Source organism: Hemiscyllium ocellatum, chromosome 17 (genome assembly GCF_020745735.1).
Source record: "Hemiscyllium ocellatum isolate sHemOce1 chromosome 17, sHemOce1.pat.X.cur, whole genome shotgun sequence".
Taxonomy (NCBI): Eukaryota; Metazoa; Chordata; class Chondrichthyes; order Orectolobiformes; family Hemiscylliidae; genus Hemiscyllium; species Hemiscyllium ocellatum.
Genome location: NC_083417.1, coordinates 69590779 through 69609260, shown reverse-complemented (window position 1 = coordinate 69609260; position 18482 = coordinate 69590779). Strand labels below are relative to the sequence as shown.

At 39.1% G+C, this 18482-nt stretch overlaps 1 protein-coding gene across 6 annotated transcripts in view; it reads left to right on the top strand.

The window, feature by feature from the left end:
• Positions 1 to 18482, top strand: part of cnot1 (CCR4-NOT transcription complex, subunit 1) — a 159222-nt gene that overhangs the window by 103994 nt on the left and 36746 nt on the right. For all 6 annotated transcript variants that reach the window (XM_060838293.1, XM_060838289.1, XM_060838294.1 and 3 more), the window contains 7 exons: positions 100 to 240; positions 2702 to 2881; positions 4297 to 4413; positions 4572 to 4682; positions 10032 to 10109; positions 12979 to 13156; positions 17267 to 17397. In XM_060838293.1, the coding sequence (XP_060694276.1) occupies positions 100 to 240; positions 2702 to 2881; positions 4297 to 4413; positions 4572 to 4682; positions 10032 to 10109; positions 12979 to 13156; positions 17267 to 17397 (936 nt within the window). The remainder of the gene's footprint in view (positions 1 to 99; positions 241 to 2701; positions 2882 to 4296; positions 4414 to 4571; positions 4683 to 10031; positions 10110 to 12978; positions 13157 to 17266; positions 17398 to 18482) is intronic.

Genomic DNA, 18482 nt, shown 5'->3' with positions numbered 1-18482 from the left:
GTTTTTAATGTTGGAAAGCAGCCAACTTGTCTTCCAAGGGTTTCACTAAATTCCATTCATTAAACACGTCACAACAAAGTCCTTGTGTTTTTTTTAAAGCCCTCCATCAATACAACTAACATCGAAACATTGTTGGTGGCCACAGACCAGGCAGAGAGAATAGTAGAGCCACCAGAGAATATTCAAGAAAAAGTGGCTTTTATCTTCAACAACCTGTCGCAATCCAACATGACACAAAAGGTGGGTGTTTTGCGTGGCATCGCTTTTCTCACAGTAATCCTCTCCTGCTAATCTTGGCTTTTGAAACCAGCCTGTTTAAATTACATAGTTCCTCAGAACGTGCTGACTTCAAGTTAACTAACTATTTAGTTCTTTGTGGAGGAGAGTGTATAATGTAGTTTTCAAAAAATCCTATGGGGAATTCCATAGAAACTTCTCACCGCTCTATTTAAAGAATGCAAAACTCGATACTATGCAAAATGGTTGAGGCTAGTAGTATAGATACATTTTAAGGAAAAATGAGATAAATGCTGTAAGGGGAAAGGGAATGCAGGATAGCAATAGATTTAGTTAAGCCAAGCTGGCAGGGATATGAACACCAGAGTGAATTGGCTAGCTGAATTATGGTTTTTGTGTATTGTATAAATATATTTTATGCAATCCTATGCTGTTCAATAATTCCCAGATTTCCATATATATATCAGCCAACATCTGTGCAAGGTTTGCTGGGGTGTGAGCCATCACTCAGCTCAATGGCCATCCTTGCATTGCTTCTGTTCAAGGTATAGCTGGAAATCACTGGCATTGATCCCTTCTGTAGGGCAACTATATATTTTGCAAATTTGTTCATGGGATATGGGTGTTACACTGTATTTATTACCCATCCCTAATTCCCCATAGGGCAGCTAAGTGTCAACCACATTGCTGTGGGTCTGGAGTCACCTGTTGACCAGACCAGCTAAGGGCAGAGTTTTCCTTGCCAAAAGGACATCTGTAAACGGGATGGGATTTTCCCAACAAGGATGGTGGTTTCATGGTCACCATCAGACTCCTAATTCCAGATATTTATTGAACTCAAGTTCGACCATCTGCAATGGCAAGATTTAAACCTGGTCTCCGGAATTTAACCAGGATTTCTGGATTAATAGTCCAGCAATAACACCACCAGCCTTCTCCCCTGCTGCTAGTAAATGAACATGTGGGAGGTTCAGTAAATCCAGCCAAAATCTCAAAGTGGGATTAATTAGTGGAAATTGAAGACCATTTATGAGAATCACTTGTGTAATTAAATTGGGAAGTAAATGGTTGTTCAAAATTTATGAAACATTTGCCATTCATAGGCAATTCAAAAAACATTAAAGTGTTGAATCTCCCAAGGTCAGAACTCACCTGGCACCAGGTTATAGTCCAACAGGTTTAATTGAAATCACAAGCTTTTGGAATGCTGCTGCTTTACCTTCCGAAGGAGCAACGCGCCAAAAAGCTTTTGATTTCAAATAAACCTGTTGGACTATAACCTGGTGTCGGGTGACTTCTAACCTTCGTCATCCCAGTCCAACACCAGTACCTCCAGTGTCTTGAATCTCCCAGGCATTAAATTTTCCAATGGATGCTCTTTCTAATTTTTTGCACTCAGCAGAACATTATTGAAAGGATAATGATGGCTTTTGGGAGCATGGAACTTATTTTATTCTGCTTCTTAAAAATGAATACTGAACCATCTGATCAGAGTACCTTTACTGCTCATTGCCACTCGTCCTGATTTTTAGTGCAGTAGCCTTCTGTTTCTGTGTTCCTAATGTCTCCATTCAATTTAATGCCAGCAAATTTAATCTTATTTTCACTTTAGTTTTGTCTCTTGCCCTTCCGTGCAACCAGAGTTTGAGAGGGGAATGATAACTAGTTTTTTGGGACATTTACTGCATATAAACTGCCGACCAAGTTTCCCTTAAAGTTTGCACTAAATTACTGGATGTGAAAGGCCTTTTTATCATAGCCAGAGAACATGACAGGGTGCTACACACATTCTTTTGTATTTGCCTGAGGTAACTAATAATATGTACTATATCATCTTGTGCTTGATACATTTTAAGACATTGTGACTAGTCATTGAATTCATAAATGTGGCTGTCATGCAAGCAAGCATGTTGACTTTGACAATCATTTCTGTTACGTTTGGAGAATAATTTAGTTGTGACCTGTATTTATATCAAAAGCTTTTAATCGCTTCTGGAATTAGTTTTCTGCAGTAAATCTTTAATTGCTGCCCAAACATTAAAGTTCATTTTTCTCCCATATACCTACAATTAAGAATATGCAGTTTCTCAAAGATTAAGGGACTTATTCTTAAAGGTTACTGCTATCGTTTAATGACGTTCATGGCTATTTAACAGTTGGGTGCTCTGGTACCCACTTTGAGTAGATATGGGGTGGGGAACACTTAATTGCTTTCTGTTTGGATAAGTGGCTTGATGAAGCAGTACCTTTCAACACAAGGCAGTTCTGATAAAACCATGGATAAATTTGCTTGGCTATATTATGCTATTATGTAAGCTATAGTTTTCTTGCACTGGGTTAATTTTTAATACTAATCTAATTGAATTGTTTAATACTAACTTGGCATGTCCCATTTCATGATTACAACTCTCTTCTAATCATTGTGACTGATGTGAATGGCATGTTTTTCTCCCTGATGTTATAGGTGGAAGAGTTAAAAGAGACAGTGAAAGATGAGTTTATGCCCTGGGTATCCCAGTATTTGGTCATGAAGAGAGTTAGCATTGAACCTAATTTTCACAGTCTGTACTCCAACTTTATGGACACGTTGAAGAATTCAGATTTTAACAAAATGGTACTCACGGAGACTTACAGGAACATTAAGGTAAGTGTACGAGCAGATGACGTTCTAACACATGAGCAAGGAATTTCTTGCTAAAACTGTTAAGGATGATAGCCTTTTAATGTGTGCCTGTTGACATCCGCTTTCCTGTCTTTCCATCACCACCATTTCAACAATTTTCCCTGCTCTGTTCCTGAAGGCATGCATCTTTGCCAGGTTATAGTTCACAATTTTCATTAATTGGCTACGTTTGTGAACTGAAGACAGTGAATGCCTGCAGCTAAATTGCTACAGTTGACGCAGCTGCAAAGTTCAATAATGGCATCCAATTAAAACACTCTGATCAAGTTCACTGGGTAGATATTAGTAGTGGAAGTTTCTTCTTTCCCTTTCCCATCCACACTCAGAAACCCAAACTGAAATAATTCAGTCAGCTCCTACTTCCACTTTTACAATTTTCTTTTAGAGAATCTGCAACACTTCCGGTTCTTGAAACCAATCTTGCTTTAATACCAAAAGAATCTAACCATTGTGGTACAGATTCATGAACAGTCCAGAGCAGCTCTGTAGCAAATTGTTTTTTAATGTGTTCATGGGTTGTGGGCATTGTTAGCTTGTCCAGCATTTGCAACACATAACAGGAGGAGACTCTTTCTCCCTTCCATTTTTAGTGTAATCATTTGCTGGTCAGACATTCACCCCATCCCTCTATCCCTGTACGCCATTGATAATCAGGATAACCATTTGTTCCCCGAATTATCCTTGAAGGGGGTGATGAGCTCAAGTTTCTCAAATAATCAGGCCTCCAAGTGAGAGTCTCCGTGTGCTGAAAGTCAGTAAGGATAATTTGTATTTTCTCAACAGCAATTTTTGCCTTCCCATGCCAGGATAGTTGAGCTGATTTTGTTGGTATTGACATGTTAAAATAGCTAGCTGGAAACTTGGGTTAAGGATTCAGTAACACAAAGATGCAGTGAATTTTACTTAGTCATGAAAAGAACTTTGAGAATTATAATTTGAGTGGACTGCTTTATGCATGATGGAATTAATCAGATGGTTTTTCTCTGACCTGTCCTTTAGCGAGTCTTAGTGCTACCTCTTGACTCTTCTGGATATAAAGTGGTTCGTTCATTAGCTGAATTGTGTATGTGTGGAGAAAGAAAGATAAGGCTGTGCATACTTTTGCCAAGATGATTCAGAGTGGAGTAGTTGTTCATGATAATAGTGAATTAAGATTGGGTGAATTGTTCAACCCAAGATCTTGTATGTGAAACTGAACTGCTTGTACTGCAGCTGAGATCTGATATCCAGCAGCCCTACTTTTCTGGAAGCCATTTGATAAGTTAATGCTAAATGACCTGTTCTAATGAAAGCCATAATCTTTATTTTATCTGAATAGATGATAAATATTGATGGCATTAGACTGCTTCACTTTTTTTTCTCTTCGGCCGTTTTAGGTATTGTTGACCTCTGACAAGGCTGCAGCAAACTTTTCAGATCGGTCATTGCTGAAGAATCTTGGCCATTGGCTAGGCATGATCACCTTAGCCAAAAATAAGCCCATCTTGCACATTGTAAGTGATTCTCTTTTCATAAATCTTCAGTAATGGTTTGAATCCAACATTTTTTTTTCCACTTTGAGCAGCTTTAATTACAGCTGAATAATTCACTGTGGCTAAGATTATCTTTATTTGTCCAAACTCAGAAATGTTGTTTAAATTATGATATGCAGGATCTGGATGTGAAGTCGTTGCTGCTGGAGGCTTATGTGAAAGGTCAGCAGGAGATGCTCTATGTTGTCCCCTTTGTTGCCAAAGTTTTAGAGTCCAGCGTTAGGAGTATGGTAAGTCCAGATCTCCTATTTTTTTCTGTTCTATGCAGCTGAATAAGAACTAATTCCAGTTAGACCTGACAAGAAATCTGCCCTTGAATGCTTTGATAAATTCTGGTCCAAGCTTTTTGGAATGAGAATGATGTGAATTGGACAATACTTGAGATGAGCGAACCTTCCTTTAAGCTAGCTTCTTGTGAACTTATTGATGCATGGATATAATTATGGCTTCTCCTAACTATCCAGTCTCTCTTCGGTGAATTGTGTACAAAATCTTGTCCTGCAGCAGATTATATCACTAACTGTTAAAAATCATCATACGGGTTAATAAATTCTGACCAGAAGCATGTCTGTTTATACTGTTAACTCAAAATGTATGCTGGTATCCAGGCTGTCTGTGATGGTATATTTATTTGAAGATTTGCACTATAATTTAGACCATCTGTAAGTCAGTGGCAGGTTCTACGATTACCACTTTCAGGTTGCACTTAATTAACAAACATGCCAAAGGATGTAGAGACATAGCCTGGAGTTCCGTGAACATGGTCTCAGACCACTGTAGGTATTATTCCTAATCCAGTTGTTGAGTCAGTGAATCCATGTGGTGGTGTTACTAAATTATTTCCAAACAGAATGGAACTATCCAGCCCAGACAGTATGGTAACTGCTCGTTTCAACTGGATTTCTTTAGGATCCAAGTCTTATATTTTTATATATAAACTAGTGAGTGCCTTTCTAATCTTAACATGGAGTTGCCGATGTTGGATTCGGGTGGGCAAAATTGAAAAGCGTACAACGCCAGGTTAGAGTCCAACAACTTCATTTGGAAGCACCAACTTTCGGAGTGCTGCTCCTTCCTCTAACAAAGGAGCTGTGCTCCAAAAGCTTGTACTTCCAAATAAACCTATTGGACTGTAACCTAGTGTTGTCATTTTTAACTTGATAATATTGAGCATGGCAGTGCAATGCTCAGGATTTGAAGTATTTTTAGAGTAATGGAAAGACTAATATTGCTTAATGTGAAGAGTAAAGTCATGTCCAACTGTCAAGGAAAGTGCCAAGATAAGTTTTTGAGGTTGTAATTTACTAGAAATTGTGCTACCTAATGAGATAATCTATTGCATTTACTGTGGCACTGTCATTAGTCATTTAAAAGTAACAGTGATTGAGGCCCTGCGAGATTGGCACAGAAACTAATTATTCGTGGCTTTAGAAGAATCAAGGGGGAGTCTTGTAGGAACCTGTAAAATTCAAACCGGGCCAGAATGGTTGGTCCCAATGACTGGGGAGTCCAGAAGCAGGAGTCATGTCGTAAGGATACAAGATTGGCCACTAACGACGAGATGAGAAGTTTCTTCAGAGATTGGTGAGCTGATAGAATTCTGTGCCACAGATAGCAGTTGAGGTTAAAACATGGAACATTTTGAAGAAAGATTTTTTTTAGGGCTTAAGGGATCAAAGGGAATGGCTTGAGTAAGAGTACTGGGTAGGATGGTCAACTCTAATTATTATTGAATGGCAGAGCAGGCTGAAAGGGCAGAATGAGCAACTCCTGTTTCTATTGTCTTCATTTCTATGAGTCCCACCATGGCAGATGGTGACTTTTTGAATTCAAATAGAAATTTTAGAATTAAAAAAAAATACCCCAATGCCAATCGTGTAACCAGTGACCATGTCTCTTAGGGGAGGAAATTGCCTGGTCTGGCCTACATGTGACTCCACCCCTGCAGCAATGTGTTTGACTTTTAATTGTCCTCTGAAATGATCTCGCAAGCAACTTAATTCAAGGGCAGTTAGGGATGGACAATAAATACTAGTCTTGCCACTGATGCCCCCTTCCACATGCATATTTCTGAAAAATAATTGATATAAAATTAATGGTAAACAGTTCAAAATACTAAATCAAGATGTGGTCTGAGTACCTATGTGGTATGACTTAGTCATTCCAAGACAGACTCTTGTGCAGATTGTGCTACGTATGGACATGGATTCCTTCAGTATCTGGGGAGATGGAAATAGTGCTGATCCTTGACCAAACATAAGTAAGCACTTCTGACCTTAGTGGAGTGCTTGACATTCAAGCAGCTGAGGATGGTTGGGTCTCGGACACTACCCCAAGAACTCCTGCAGGCGTGTTCTGGAGCTGAGGTGACTGACTATCTTAATGAGGTCAGGTGCCAGTAGTCCTGGCTGAACTAAACTGAGTGTCAGTGAGCAGCTGAACAAATCATCATTAAGCACTCTGACCTTACAACGGGTAAGGTTTGAGGGTAGACTGGTTCGGGTTGGTTTTGTCCTCCTTTTGTACAGACCATACCTAGGCAATTTTCTTTGGGTGATGCCAGTGCTTGGCTAGGGAACAGCATCTTCTGAAGTGCACATTTTCAGCTATATTTGGCTGTAATTTTTACCTGTTGCTGTGTAGACCTCCAAGGTCTGTGTGTGACAGCAGCTTTCAGAACTGGATGTCAATGCATCAGCATGCCATTCAGCGTGCCCAGGATCTCCAAGGGGGAACCATGCAGCTTAAGGACTGCAGATTTTCAGTACTATAATGAGAATGTTGTCAGGGTCCACCACCTTTACAATGTCAGTGCCTCCAACCTTTGTTGACATCATATGGAATTAGATTAGTTTAAGATTAACATCTGTGATGGTGGAGACTTGTGGAGGAGGCTGAGATGCATCCATAAGGACTTTACAGTAATTTCTCTTACTGATTATTTTCCTGAGCAGGTGTACTTTACAGGCACTTTGAGGATGATGTCAAGCACATTTTTCCTTTTTTTTTGCTGAGTGTATTATTATGGCTGAAAACAATTTGCCTGTGTAAACTTTGTAAAAGGATGCAAACAAAGACACTGAATTTGGGGCTTGGAATAAATAGCTAGATGTAAAAGCTGTTGAGCTTAATTTTGAAGAATGGGAAAGCGGCATATCATTTAAGTGGAGAGAAACTATAGACCCCTAATATGCAGGGGGAGCTGGGTATTCTGGTACACGAATCAAAAAAAAGTCACTATACGCCTAGTGATAAGGAAAGCATTTGGATTATTCTTGTTTGTTGCAAGAAGAATGGAATATAAAAATAATGTACCAGAGTATTTTGTACAATTTAGGCCTCCTTATTTAAGGGAAGATACAGTTGCACTTCAAGCAACATTCAGTGAAGGTTCACTTTTAACTGGTTACTGGGATAATGTGGTGAGGATAGATTGAGTCTGAAACCATTGGAGCTGAGAATGAGTGTCGTCGTCTTAAAACCGAGATCCTGAGGGTCCTGGAGAATTTGGATGCTGAGAAGATAGATTATGTGGGATAGATTAGAACGAGGGGACCACACCTTAAATGAGAGACATTCCATTTTTGAAATGGAAATGGAGAGAAATTCTGTCTGAGGGCTGTTAATGTAGAATTGTCTTCCTCAGAGCACTGGAGGCAGGGTCATTCTTGATCAGCAAGGGAGGTAAAGCTAATCAGGTAAGCAGCAGTCTGACTAACCTGGTTTTATTGAATATAGGAGCAGGCTCAAGAGGCTGAATGACCTGATTTGTATGTTCTGGAGAATTTTAAAAGTAATTGGGGAAATGGGGTGGGTTTTTCATTTTGGAAGTGGCTACAAGTTCAGGTCAATAGCAGGTGGCTTTATTAAACTAGATTTTAAATGAGTTGGATCAACAAAACCACCCTTTTTGTGTTCAGTAACCCTATTGAAAACCCTTTTCCTTTAGTCAGACTGCTTTCACTTGAGCTTTTGGATTTACAGAAAGCAAGCACCTTGCTTCGGTCTTCAAATCTAATCAATGTGATATCAGCATAAATCATCGTACTTACTCTTCCTGTGGGGGTAGATCCCAGTCACAGCATTGGACATAATTGCAGCTTGGCAAGAACTGCAACTTGAGACTTCAGTGTATATAAGGGCACTGCTGAGGTTTAATGAGCTTGAGTGTGCATCTTGCTGGCATATACCATTTGATAGATGTCTAGGTGGCCCTGGCTTGATAAAAGAGACTAGTGGCTGCAGGCTTGTGATAGTCTTATAAATGAGTTGAGATTCAAATGAGGGGAAAGCAGGATCCTTTCTAGAACATTAATTGTGCACTCAACTGTAGTTATACTGCAGTGACTGAGAAATACCTTTATGCTGACACCACGTAACATTGCTTTACACTTCATTTTATTACATTTTGCAGCTGTGAAGCTTCAACTTGAATGATGTGTAAAAGAATGTTACTGCAGGTGGGGAAACAGAGCAGTGGTATTATTTTTGATAAGCTAAGCTAAAATTGAGGTTTGAGTTACTGTCATGACTTGATGTATTGGAGAAAAATTCAGGCTGTGCTTTACTTCAGAAAAAAGAACTCAGTCCATCTGGAAGCATTCATGGGTTCAGTGTGTTTTATTTTCCTCCCAGCTACAGCTTGTATTTTACCTCTTTGAATACTCTTTGTGCCGATGAAGATGAGTTTGGGCAAGGAAGACGATCTGGTGCTTTCCAGGACCCCTGAATGTGAACCTTACTTTCAAGAGGTTCTGTACAATTTCCTAGCCTTCCTTGCTGAGGCACCCAGTTTCTTGAAATACCCCATTTAGATATGACTATAGTTTCAAAAAGCTGGTTTTGTTGGTGAGTAAGTGGTGTCCGCTCCCCCATTTGCTTTTCTGACAGCATTGTGAATGAAATCGTACTGCTGCTTTGTGAAAGATATGCTTGCATCAGTTGATTTGTATTATGTCTATTCATACACCTAAAGTGGAAGGTTGATTGCTGAAGTATCTCCCTTTTTATATTGTTCAGTGCGGTGAATCTTTAATGAATGGGCATCAAACTTGGACTTCTAACAAAGTTCAAGTATTACTTTAATATTAAACGTGAAATTATGATCCTGTCCTTTAGGAAAAGAATGATGACACCGTGTAACTGGAAGGAGTAATTAGGTAACAGTTAATATTAAACATTACACAACACCAGGCTATAGTGTTATAGCTCCTTCAGGTGGTTGTGGAGTATACTGTAAGTAAGTAAATATATTTGTCTCCTTAGCTGGTACCAAAATTGTATCAGCAGTTCGTGCAAAATTGATACCACTCTTGGAATGTCCAGAATGGAAGCCAGCCGAATGGGGAAGATAACTATTTGAGGTCATTTTCCTAAGTCAATTGTTTGATAACAGTACTGTGATGATTTTGTGGGGAGTTGGTATGTGATACCAAAGACTTTTTTGGGGAGGGGTTGGTGGAGGAGTGAAGAAGTACACTGTATTTTCTCTTAGTTTTGTTTTGATCAAGAAGTTAGTTGTGTTTTAATATTCTGTTGTGCTATCCATGTTTCCTTACTTCTGTGAACTGTTTCTGCAGGTTTTTAGGCCCCCAAATCCTTGGACAATGGCCATCATGAATGTACTAGCAGAGTTGCATCAAGAGCATGATTTGAAGGTAAGGCTGTTCTCATTTGTACTAATTCATAAAACAAAATTGCTCCCAGAGGACTACACTGCAAAATGGCTTATGCAGACCTGACATTATTGAATATTACAGAGCAATCTTTGTTGATTGTGCTTAACTTTGTGCAAAATGTAAATGTTCTAATATGATTATGGAGACCAGTCTTTGGGGTGAACTTGAAACCTGAGCATATTGGGGTGAAGTTAGGAGGAAGTCTACTTGAGGGTTTCAGGCCTTGTGAAAAGAGTGGCTTTCATCAAGCTCCAATTTTCTCCATTTCTATCAAAACCCATGTGAAATCTATCTATTTACTAGTATGTTATCACTTAAATTAATCATTTCTTAAAAATAATGTTTTGACCAGACAAGATTCCAAAATCTGTACTGTTCCAATTAATTTGTGTTCCCGTTTTATTTCACCTGAGATACGTGCTGGGTTTTCATCTATATCTGAGCTCATTTTAGCACACTGTACATAGTCACTTGGATTTAGAAGTCACCATAGAGGTCTGGCAGCATCTGTGGAGTGAAAAGCAGAGTTAATGTTCAAGGCAAGTATGGCTCCTCTTCAGAACCTCTGCAGAGTTTTAAAGAAGTCATACAAGACATCAAATGTTAACTCTGTTTCTCTGCCCAGATGCTGCTGGGTCTGCTGAGTTTGTTCGGCATTTACAGTAATTTGCCTGTGTTGGATGAGGTAACAGATGACTACTGAGAGGAAGAATTTGGGAGAAACCAGGGGAATAGGGTTTTTCCAAAAATTTACAAAAATAGAGTGGCTTAAATATAAATGTTCTAAAGTAGTGAAATTCACTTCATTGTAGTCTGAGTTTTCAACATTTTGTGGACTTATCAATGCAACTTTAGTGTTGGAAATTGGGGGGTTTTGTTGATACAGAAACCTCTGAAGATACATTTATAATTAACAAATGCTCTGTGATGGGAGATCGTGGGAAGGAGGAATGACTAAGATTTGAATGCACAATCTGAAATAACTTTCAAAAGGGGTTTGGATGAATATGTAAGGGGAACAGAATTATCAGGCTGTAAGAAAACACAAGTGGGTCAAAATAGGTAATTCTATCAAGGACCCAGCAAAAGCACCATACCAAGTAGCTGCCTTCTGGGCTGTATTTTTCGAGCAGTGGAATCTAATAGGTTTGTTACATGTGAGCATTATAAATACAATGATGAAATTATTGAAGTAAAACACACTCTGTTGTTAGCTAGTACCATTGCCAGGTTCAGAAATGGAAATTGCTGGAAAAGCTCAGGTCTGTCAGCATCCGTGGAGGGAGAGCAGAGTTAACATTTTCTGGTGCAGTGATCCTTTTTCAGAACTGTTTGTAGATAGGAAAGGTTTGGTATGTATACTGAAGGTGGAGTGGGGCAAGGGGGAGGAGTAAGCGAGAGGTGGAGATGCAGTCGAAAGATCAAGGTAAAACAGTTGAGCAGACAAAGGAATGGGTAAAGGTAAGCTTGGGAGAATCAGTAGCTGATTAGTGACTATGGAGTAGTCTTTTGGTTTTTGTTTGGTTAGATTATAACCAGCTAACTGGCACTTCACCAGGATTGACTTTAATGATACTACTTAACCAAGAGTGACTTCAAACAAATTTTGCCTTTGTCAAGATAACTTCCTTCCAGTTTAATTGCTGACTTGCTCTCTGTATTCTGTGGTCCTCTACATTTCATAGTATCCATCTTGTTTGCTTTCTGGCCGAACACAGCTGGAATTTCCCTAATGATGACTCAATGTCCTTGCTGTTGTTATACTGAATATTGTTTCTTCCAGTCAAAGAACTGAGGGTGTGGCTGAAATGAGACCATGTGTGCATCAAAATGGGGATTAACAGACTGAAAGACTTCAATCTGATATGGCAGTATGAACATGAGGGTCTGTCCTTTCAGCAGCAATATAACATTATTCCACCCTTTGAGAGATAAGGTATTGCTGTTACCCTACTGCAGGAATTGGTGACTGATGGTTTTTGGTATTCCTGGGCCACAGTTTCCTATTTCAGAGGACTAATGCAGTGGTTTAAGGACCTCTTACTGACAAGTATTTAACATTTGTAATCCAGCTCTGATCTGTGGTCAATTATCTTGTGATGGCTTTGGATGCTGCCTGAACTGCTGTGCTCTTCCAGCACCACACAGTCCAGAATCTGGTTTCCAGCATCTGCAGTCATTGTTTTTACCTACCTGGCTTCTACCCCTCCCTGCTCCACTTCTGATTGTGAAACCATTCCAAGCAGGGTTATTCCAGGATTTGAATACCACTGGTGATGTAGTCGTTCGAAATAAAAATATAGGAAATGCACAGGTGCTGACTCAACAAAGAGGAGAAAAACTAGCAAGTTTACATTTTGGGTAGGCACCTCTTGTAATACTGGTGAATATCTGGTGTATGGCCTGTGCCTGAAGGGTTGATCTCTTACTTTCAGGTGCTAAAAATCTAGAATGCGCTTTATTTCAAAATTTCAGTTCATGTTTCTTGGTTGCAGACATTGGAAAAATGTAATAACTAAAAGGCAGATGAGAATTCAGAAATGGATCTCCCTTCCTGAGTTTTCTGCTTTGAAATTCCAGTATGAGCAAGGGTTGGTAGCTCAGTACATTCAATAGCTAAAAGTTGTTCAAATTGCAACGCACCCTTGAGTGAACAAGGGTGCTACGGTTGAAGTAAATGCAATTCAGGTCTTAATATTTTGAGTTTCGAATATCTTAGAGCAGGACTGCAGTTGCTTATTTGTTTGAAAGCTGATAATTTGTCAGTGTGACCGATTTGTGCTCACTTTGATTTGTAAGTTGAAACTATCCACTAACAACATATTTTTCAAAAATATTTTGTTTTCAGTTAAACCTGAAGTTTGAAATTGAGGTGCTGTGTAAAAATCTTGCTTTGGACATCAACGACTTGAAGCCCGGAACTTTACTAAAGGACAAAGAAAAATTGACAAACCTAGAGGAACAACTTTCTGCTCCAAAAAGAGAATCCAAAATACCAGAGGAGTTGCCTGTAGTTGTCACCACTGGTAAAGTGCTTTAATTTCTGTTCTCTGATGTTTTGGCAGCAAAGAGGGGGGGAGAAATATAACCTGTGGTACACTGCAATTATACTAACTACAAATTGATATGTCTGGGCGCTCAGTAATTATAAGTGGTTACTCACCTGTGTAAACATCGTTATCTGCACGATAATATAGTTCACTCCGTTTGATGTAGGGTGGGTCGGATTTCATGAGCACGGCTTGCACTAGGACCCGGAGCAGAGCTGAGTGGAGTGCAAGTGGGTGTTTCTTTTTTCCCAGCGTTGCCGGTAGGCCGAGCTGAAGCCTTGGTCTTTCGCTGACAAAGGAAGCGAAGTGACTCTACAGCAGCTGGGAGGGGAAATGTTTTTCCAGTGGAGGAGTCAGTCTTCTGAAGGTTCAGAAATGCAAGTTATAATACTCTAACAGCTGTGGCCATTGTGCGGTCTTTTTTGGGGTGTGCAGCGGCTATTTTGATGTAATTGCTGTATAATTCTAGAATTCATGATGTGCTGTACCAGACGCTACCGCCTCAGTCCTGGCAGTAATGTAAGATGTAGAACGGAGGACACTGGAATTAAACATCCTAGGGTTTGGTATGCCTGCATTTTTTGTGTTAATACTTTGCCATTTATTTTATTTTCGACTAGCAGATAAGTGATTTTTTTTCCCAGGGAAAAGTTTTCTGGAACGTGGACCAGCTGTTTGCTTGGATTTATAACCGTGTATTATTAACTTAACGCAGCTAAACCGAATGCTCCGTCTGTCTGGCTTGTTAAAATGCAAATATCCTTCACTCATCCTTCCACCTCTTTTCCACCACAACCCCCCCCCCCCCCCCCCCCCAACCAAATAAAATCAGTCAAGGCCTGACTATAGAAGGCGTTTCTCTAATTTAACATTCACTTGCAATCTTTCACTCTGAACGATCGGTTGAGGCCCCGATGCACCAGTGCTTTTTCAGAGCTCCTGCAGGTGAATTGGGGGAGTGACGTGGTGGTGAACTTAAAATACTACATGTAGTGATATTTTCAAGGAGTTTTATGCTATTAGATTTGTATCCACTTTCTGTTGCATGTTTTAGTTCATTTTCACTATTTGCTCTTGATATTTTTTTAAAAATGGTGGCAGCCAAGTAAATCTTTGATTCTGAATGCCAGGATTTTGCTCACCATTTCTACCATACTGCAAAGGTTTATAGTTCCTTTGATGTTTATAGCATGGCATGTCAAGCTGGCCTTTGCACTCCTTCACTGTAGATGTAGAAAAGAGATTATAGAATATTACACTGGGAACTGCTAGAGCTATTTCACAAGTGTGGAAGATCCTAATATCTGATGGCTCTTAGAACCAGTACTGTGGCATGCCAGCAGTGCTGCTTTGTCACATTTTATATAACCTGTGATGTCCAGTGAAGGTTAGATGGTGGGTGAGGACTGTACAGGATTCTGCCATGCTACCTTTCACTGTCAGTTTGCCTGCTGGCACTCTCTTTAGGCTTGCTAGTGAATAGCTACATGGGCGAGGTTCCTGACCATAGCTAGTAGCCAACACCTGTGGAACTGTACTCCCACAACACTTTTTTTTAGGAGGAGGAAAAAGCTAAACAAGCCTCATCTTAGTTTTACTTTATATTTTTTCCTCATTGCTTTATTTTGCAGTTGACTGTAGTTTAGTCCTATTTTTCAAAATTTGCTTTGTCATTATGACTTCTGGATTCAATTAAGCTATGAGCAAAGGGAGTTCTAATCTGTTACGCTACTCAGTTTGCTGCAATATTGCAACAAGGTGGAGTTTTAGATATTTTAGGCATACTTCACAGCATCCTTGAGTGTTTTGACTTGCCCATATAGTTTTGTAACGTATGCAGTAAACAAGAGATTCCCTTTGTTTCACCTGGCTGATTTTATGCTGTGCTGTTAATTAACTTTAATTTATATTTGGAACATAGGCTAATATTAGAATAAACCTCTTACTTGATCTTTTGGTGAAATAATAATACAAGCAACTTGGAAATTATCTCTTAGACTGTCAAGGGGTTACAAAACAGGAACAAACGCATTTAATAACATTCTAAAAAATTGCTGATCAAGCATTTTCTGAAGCAAATCTTTTTTCTTCCTAAGCCATTTGTTGCAACACAAGTTTGGCATGAATTCTCATGAAATTATTTTTAAATCATGTCCCACCATTTTTTAAAAACTAAATTTTAGCTGCTTGACTTTGAATATAACAGTTTATTAATAAATATTTTCTCATGCTGTGATTATCGCGTTTTGAAATGGAATGAGATTTGTTTCCAATTACAAGACAAATGTTTTATTTAGAACAAATTGCCAGATAACTATTTAATACCTGTTGCATGCAGTTTATAGCTGTTTCAGTCTATCAGCCATTAACTTCAGGATCAGTAAGCATCTGCTCTTGAATCCTCCTTCCCAGTTATTATTTTGTTGTATTTTTACAGTACTTTATTATGCTGCCTTCTGTTGTCTTGGTCTACAAAAGCAAGTCTGTTCTGGAAGGTCTAGTTATAAATGGCTGCTTTTATCCATGGTAGCATTTGGCTATAAACCTCAATTCTTCTATTGTGTGCTCTCCATGTCCAAACAGGAAGCTGCCATCATTCCAGAAATCGAGTGAACTCTCCCTACCCTAACCCCAACCCCCAAAATCTTACGTCACATGCCTTTCCCGTGCAACACAGAGTTTACTCTGCCTGTCATTCAACTTTTCTGTCAAAGTTAAAATAGTGATGTTTGGTGAACTAAAGGAACAAAAGTGCAGTCCTGACTGGGACTTTGTGTAGAGTGGGAAAAGTGACCCAACGGTTCTGTATGTATTTTCTTTCACAGATTGGAAAGCGTTTCTCATCTCCCTAGCAACCCCTAAACTTTAAACCAGAAAACTCTTGTTGTATATAATTGGTAAACAATTTTTCAGATTATGCTAACTTTCACTGTTGTTCAAGCATTGATTTAAGGCTTGAGACATGGAACTAATTTATTGAAAGTGAGCAGTTTTAAGTCTTCCTAATGTATTTAAACATTTAAAATATCCCTTTCAATAAATTTGATCTATTTAATTTCTTTCTCCCCACCTTCAATTCAATCACAGAAGTGGTTTGACTGACTTTTTAGCTTTATGGTTCTTTTGAAGGTTCTTGTAAACACTGAATAAATGGAAATTGGTCATTTTAAGGTCTGCTGAATGCTCTGTTCCAGTTGCAGTTAAAATCAGCTATACTGATTTATCTATACTTTTTAGCTTTCTGCAACCTAATGACTCCAGACATTTATTTCAACTTCATCTTTCAGAGGAATCTGGTGATATGTTAACCACCATACCAGAGTAATTCATCTGAAACTAAACATACTTGTGAGTGATCATAAACTTCGTTGATAGAAATGTTTAATTGCGTACTTCTGAAATTTTCCCAATTCTCCTGTTTTATTTTAGAAACAGGAGTTTGAGAAATGAATTTTAAGTTGAAAGATCTACCCTGCTATATTGCAAACAGGGAAAAAATGTAAAATCTTGCAATCTCCCCACTGGGTTTTCATTTGGGATCTGCCATCAGTGCTGTAGTGAGGAAGCAGAGAATTGAAACACGACATTTCTCCTCCAGCTCCTGTTAATTGTTGGCTAAGGAAACCGATCCGTGTGTGTCTCAGTTTCAAGCATTGGATGCATTGAGAAAATCCAACCTTGTATGCAATTGTTAACATTATATTTCTAACTAGTAGTGCTTCTTTCAGACTCTGGCTGAGAGTATTGTATGATCTTTCTCACTTTACGTTATTGTACGTAGATATGTATTCGATTTAATGGATAAGTTTCACAAAATACAAGTTGTAGTTGAATCCTGTTAATGCTCCTTGCAAGAGATTGAACAAACTAATTGATTACTTCATTGTTTCCAACATAGTTTTATACCACAGTACTTGGCTCCTCCCCTAAGTCAAGTTGATCATTAACAGGCTTATCCTTTTTACATCGGTTTTGAAGAAATGGACCTGCCTCCTGAAAAATGACATCAACATGTAGGCTTTTAGAATTTTATAAGTCAGAAGCAGAGAGAGGATTTGGAGAATTAATTGTGCTTTTGCTTTCCAGCTGCACCAGTGACTCCAGCCACAACCACCACGTGTACATCCACAGTCCCTCCACAACCACAGTTCAGCTACCACGACATCAATGTGTATTCATTGGCTGCCTTGGCTCCTCACATTACAGTCAACCCAAATGTAAGTAGGTTTCAGTATAATGTGCCAATGATGTCCTGTGGCTGCTTAATGGAGAATAGGCATCTTGTTGGTCAGTATGTCTCTAATGCACATTATGCTGGTCTTTAGTGAGTTAATTCCTCAATTCTTTTTCACCTTAGCTATTTTAGACATGAAGTCCATCAGCACTTTTGCAAAAGTGAATCTGAATGTTAGTTATCATTTGAGAATCATGAGTACAGTTGAGTAAATGCTATGTCTGTTGAAAAAATGGGCATCCATGTCTTTTGAAAAGTACTGTAAGGATGTGAACTTCTCTCAACACTGCACTTCCCACTGACTCAGAAACCTAAATTGTTTTATAATTCCTATCCTTTCTGAAGTCCAATATGTAATTGATATTTGGGATTCAATTTTCATACCACATCCTATATTTTGATTAGAGGAGTGAGAAATTTCTGACTGGTCAGTTGTATTGCAGGAGCTTTTACAGTACTAGTAACCCCTTACAAAACTGAATACTTCAACCAAATGTCAGTTCCTCTGAAGAATGGTGCTCAGAAGGCAGCTTGGTGTTTATATGTCTGAAGCAAACTGACAGATGTGCTACATCACAGGTTAGTGGTTGTCCTAATGCCATCTGTTTTTATGCGAACCTTACAGACATTAAATTGGAGCACCACCTACATTTGTCAATCTGCTGTTCACAGTTTTGCTCACCAAGCAACTTGTGCAGTTTGCTAGAACCAGCTGTGATTCACTTTAGATAAGGCTGCAATTTCTGTGGTAAAACCATTAGTGTAGGGGGAATATAAATGGAGAACAAGCCCCTACAACCTGTGCCCCTATCCTCCCTATCTGATCCTTGGCACAGTCTGTGTGCAAAGTCATGCATGAAGACTTCATCTTCAGGAGATTAAGGTTATCGATATTGCTTAGAAACCAGTGATATGCTTAGCAGTCTTGGGCAATTGTGCAGGACATTTGCTCAGTCTGGCCAAGTGATGGTACACCTGGGCACACGGTACCACGTGATTCATAATCAAAAGTGATCTAGAGAACCTAAAATGGAGCCCCATCTTATTGCTTGGCTTACAGTCCCACTG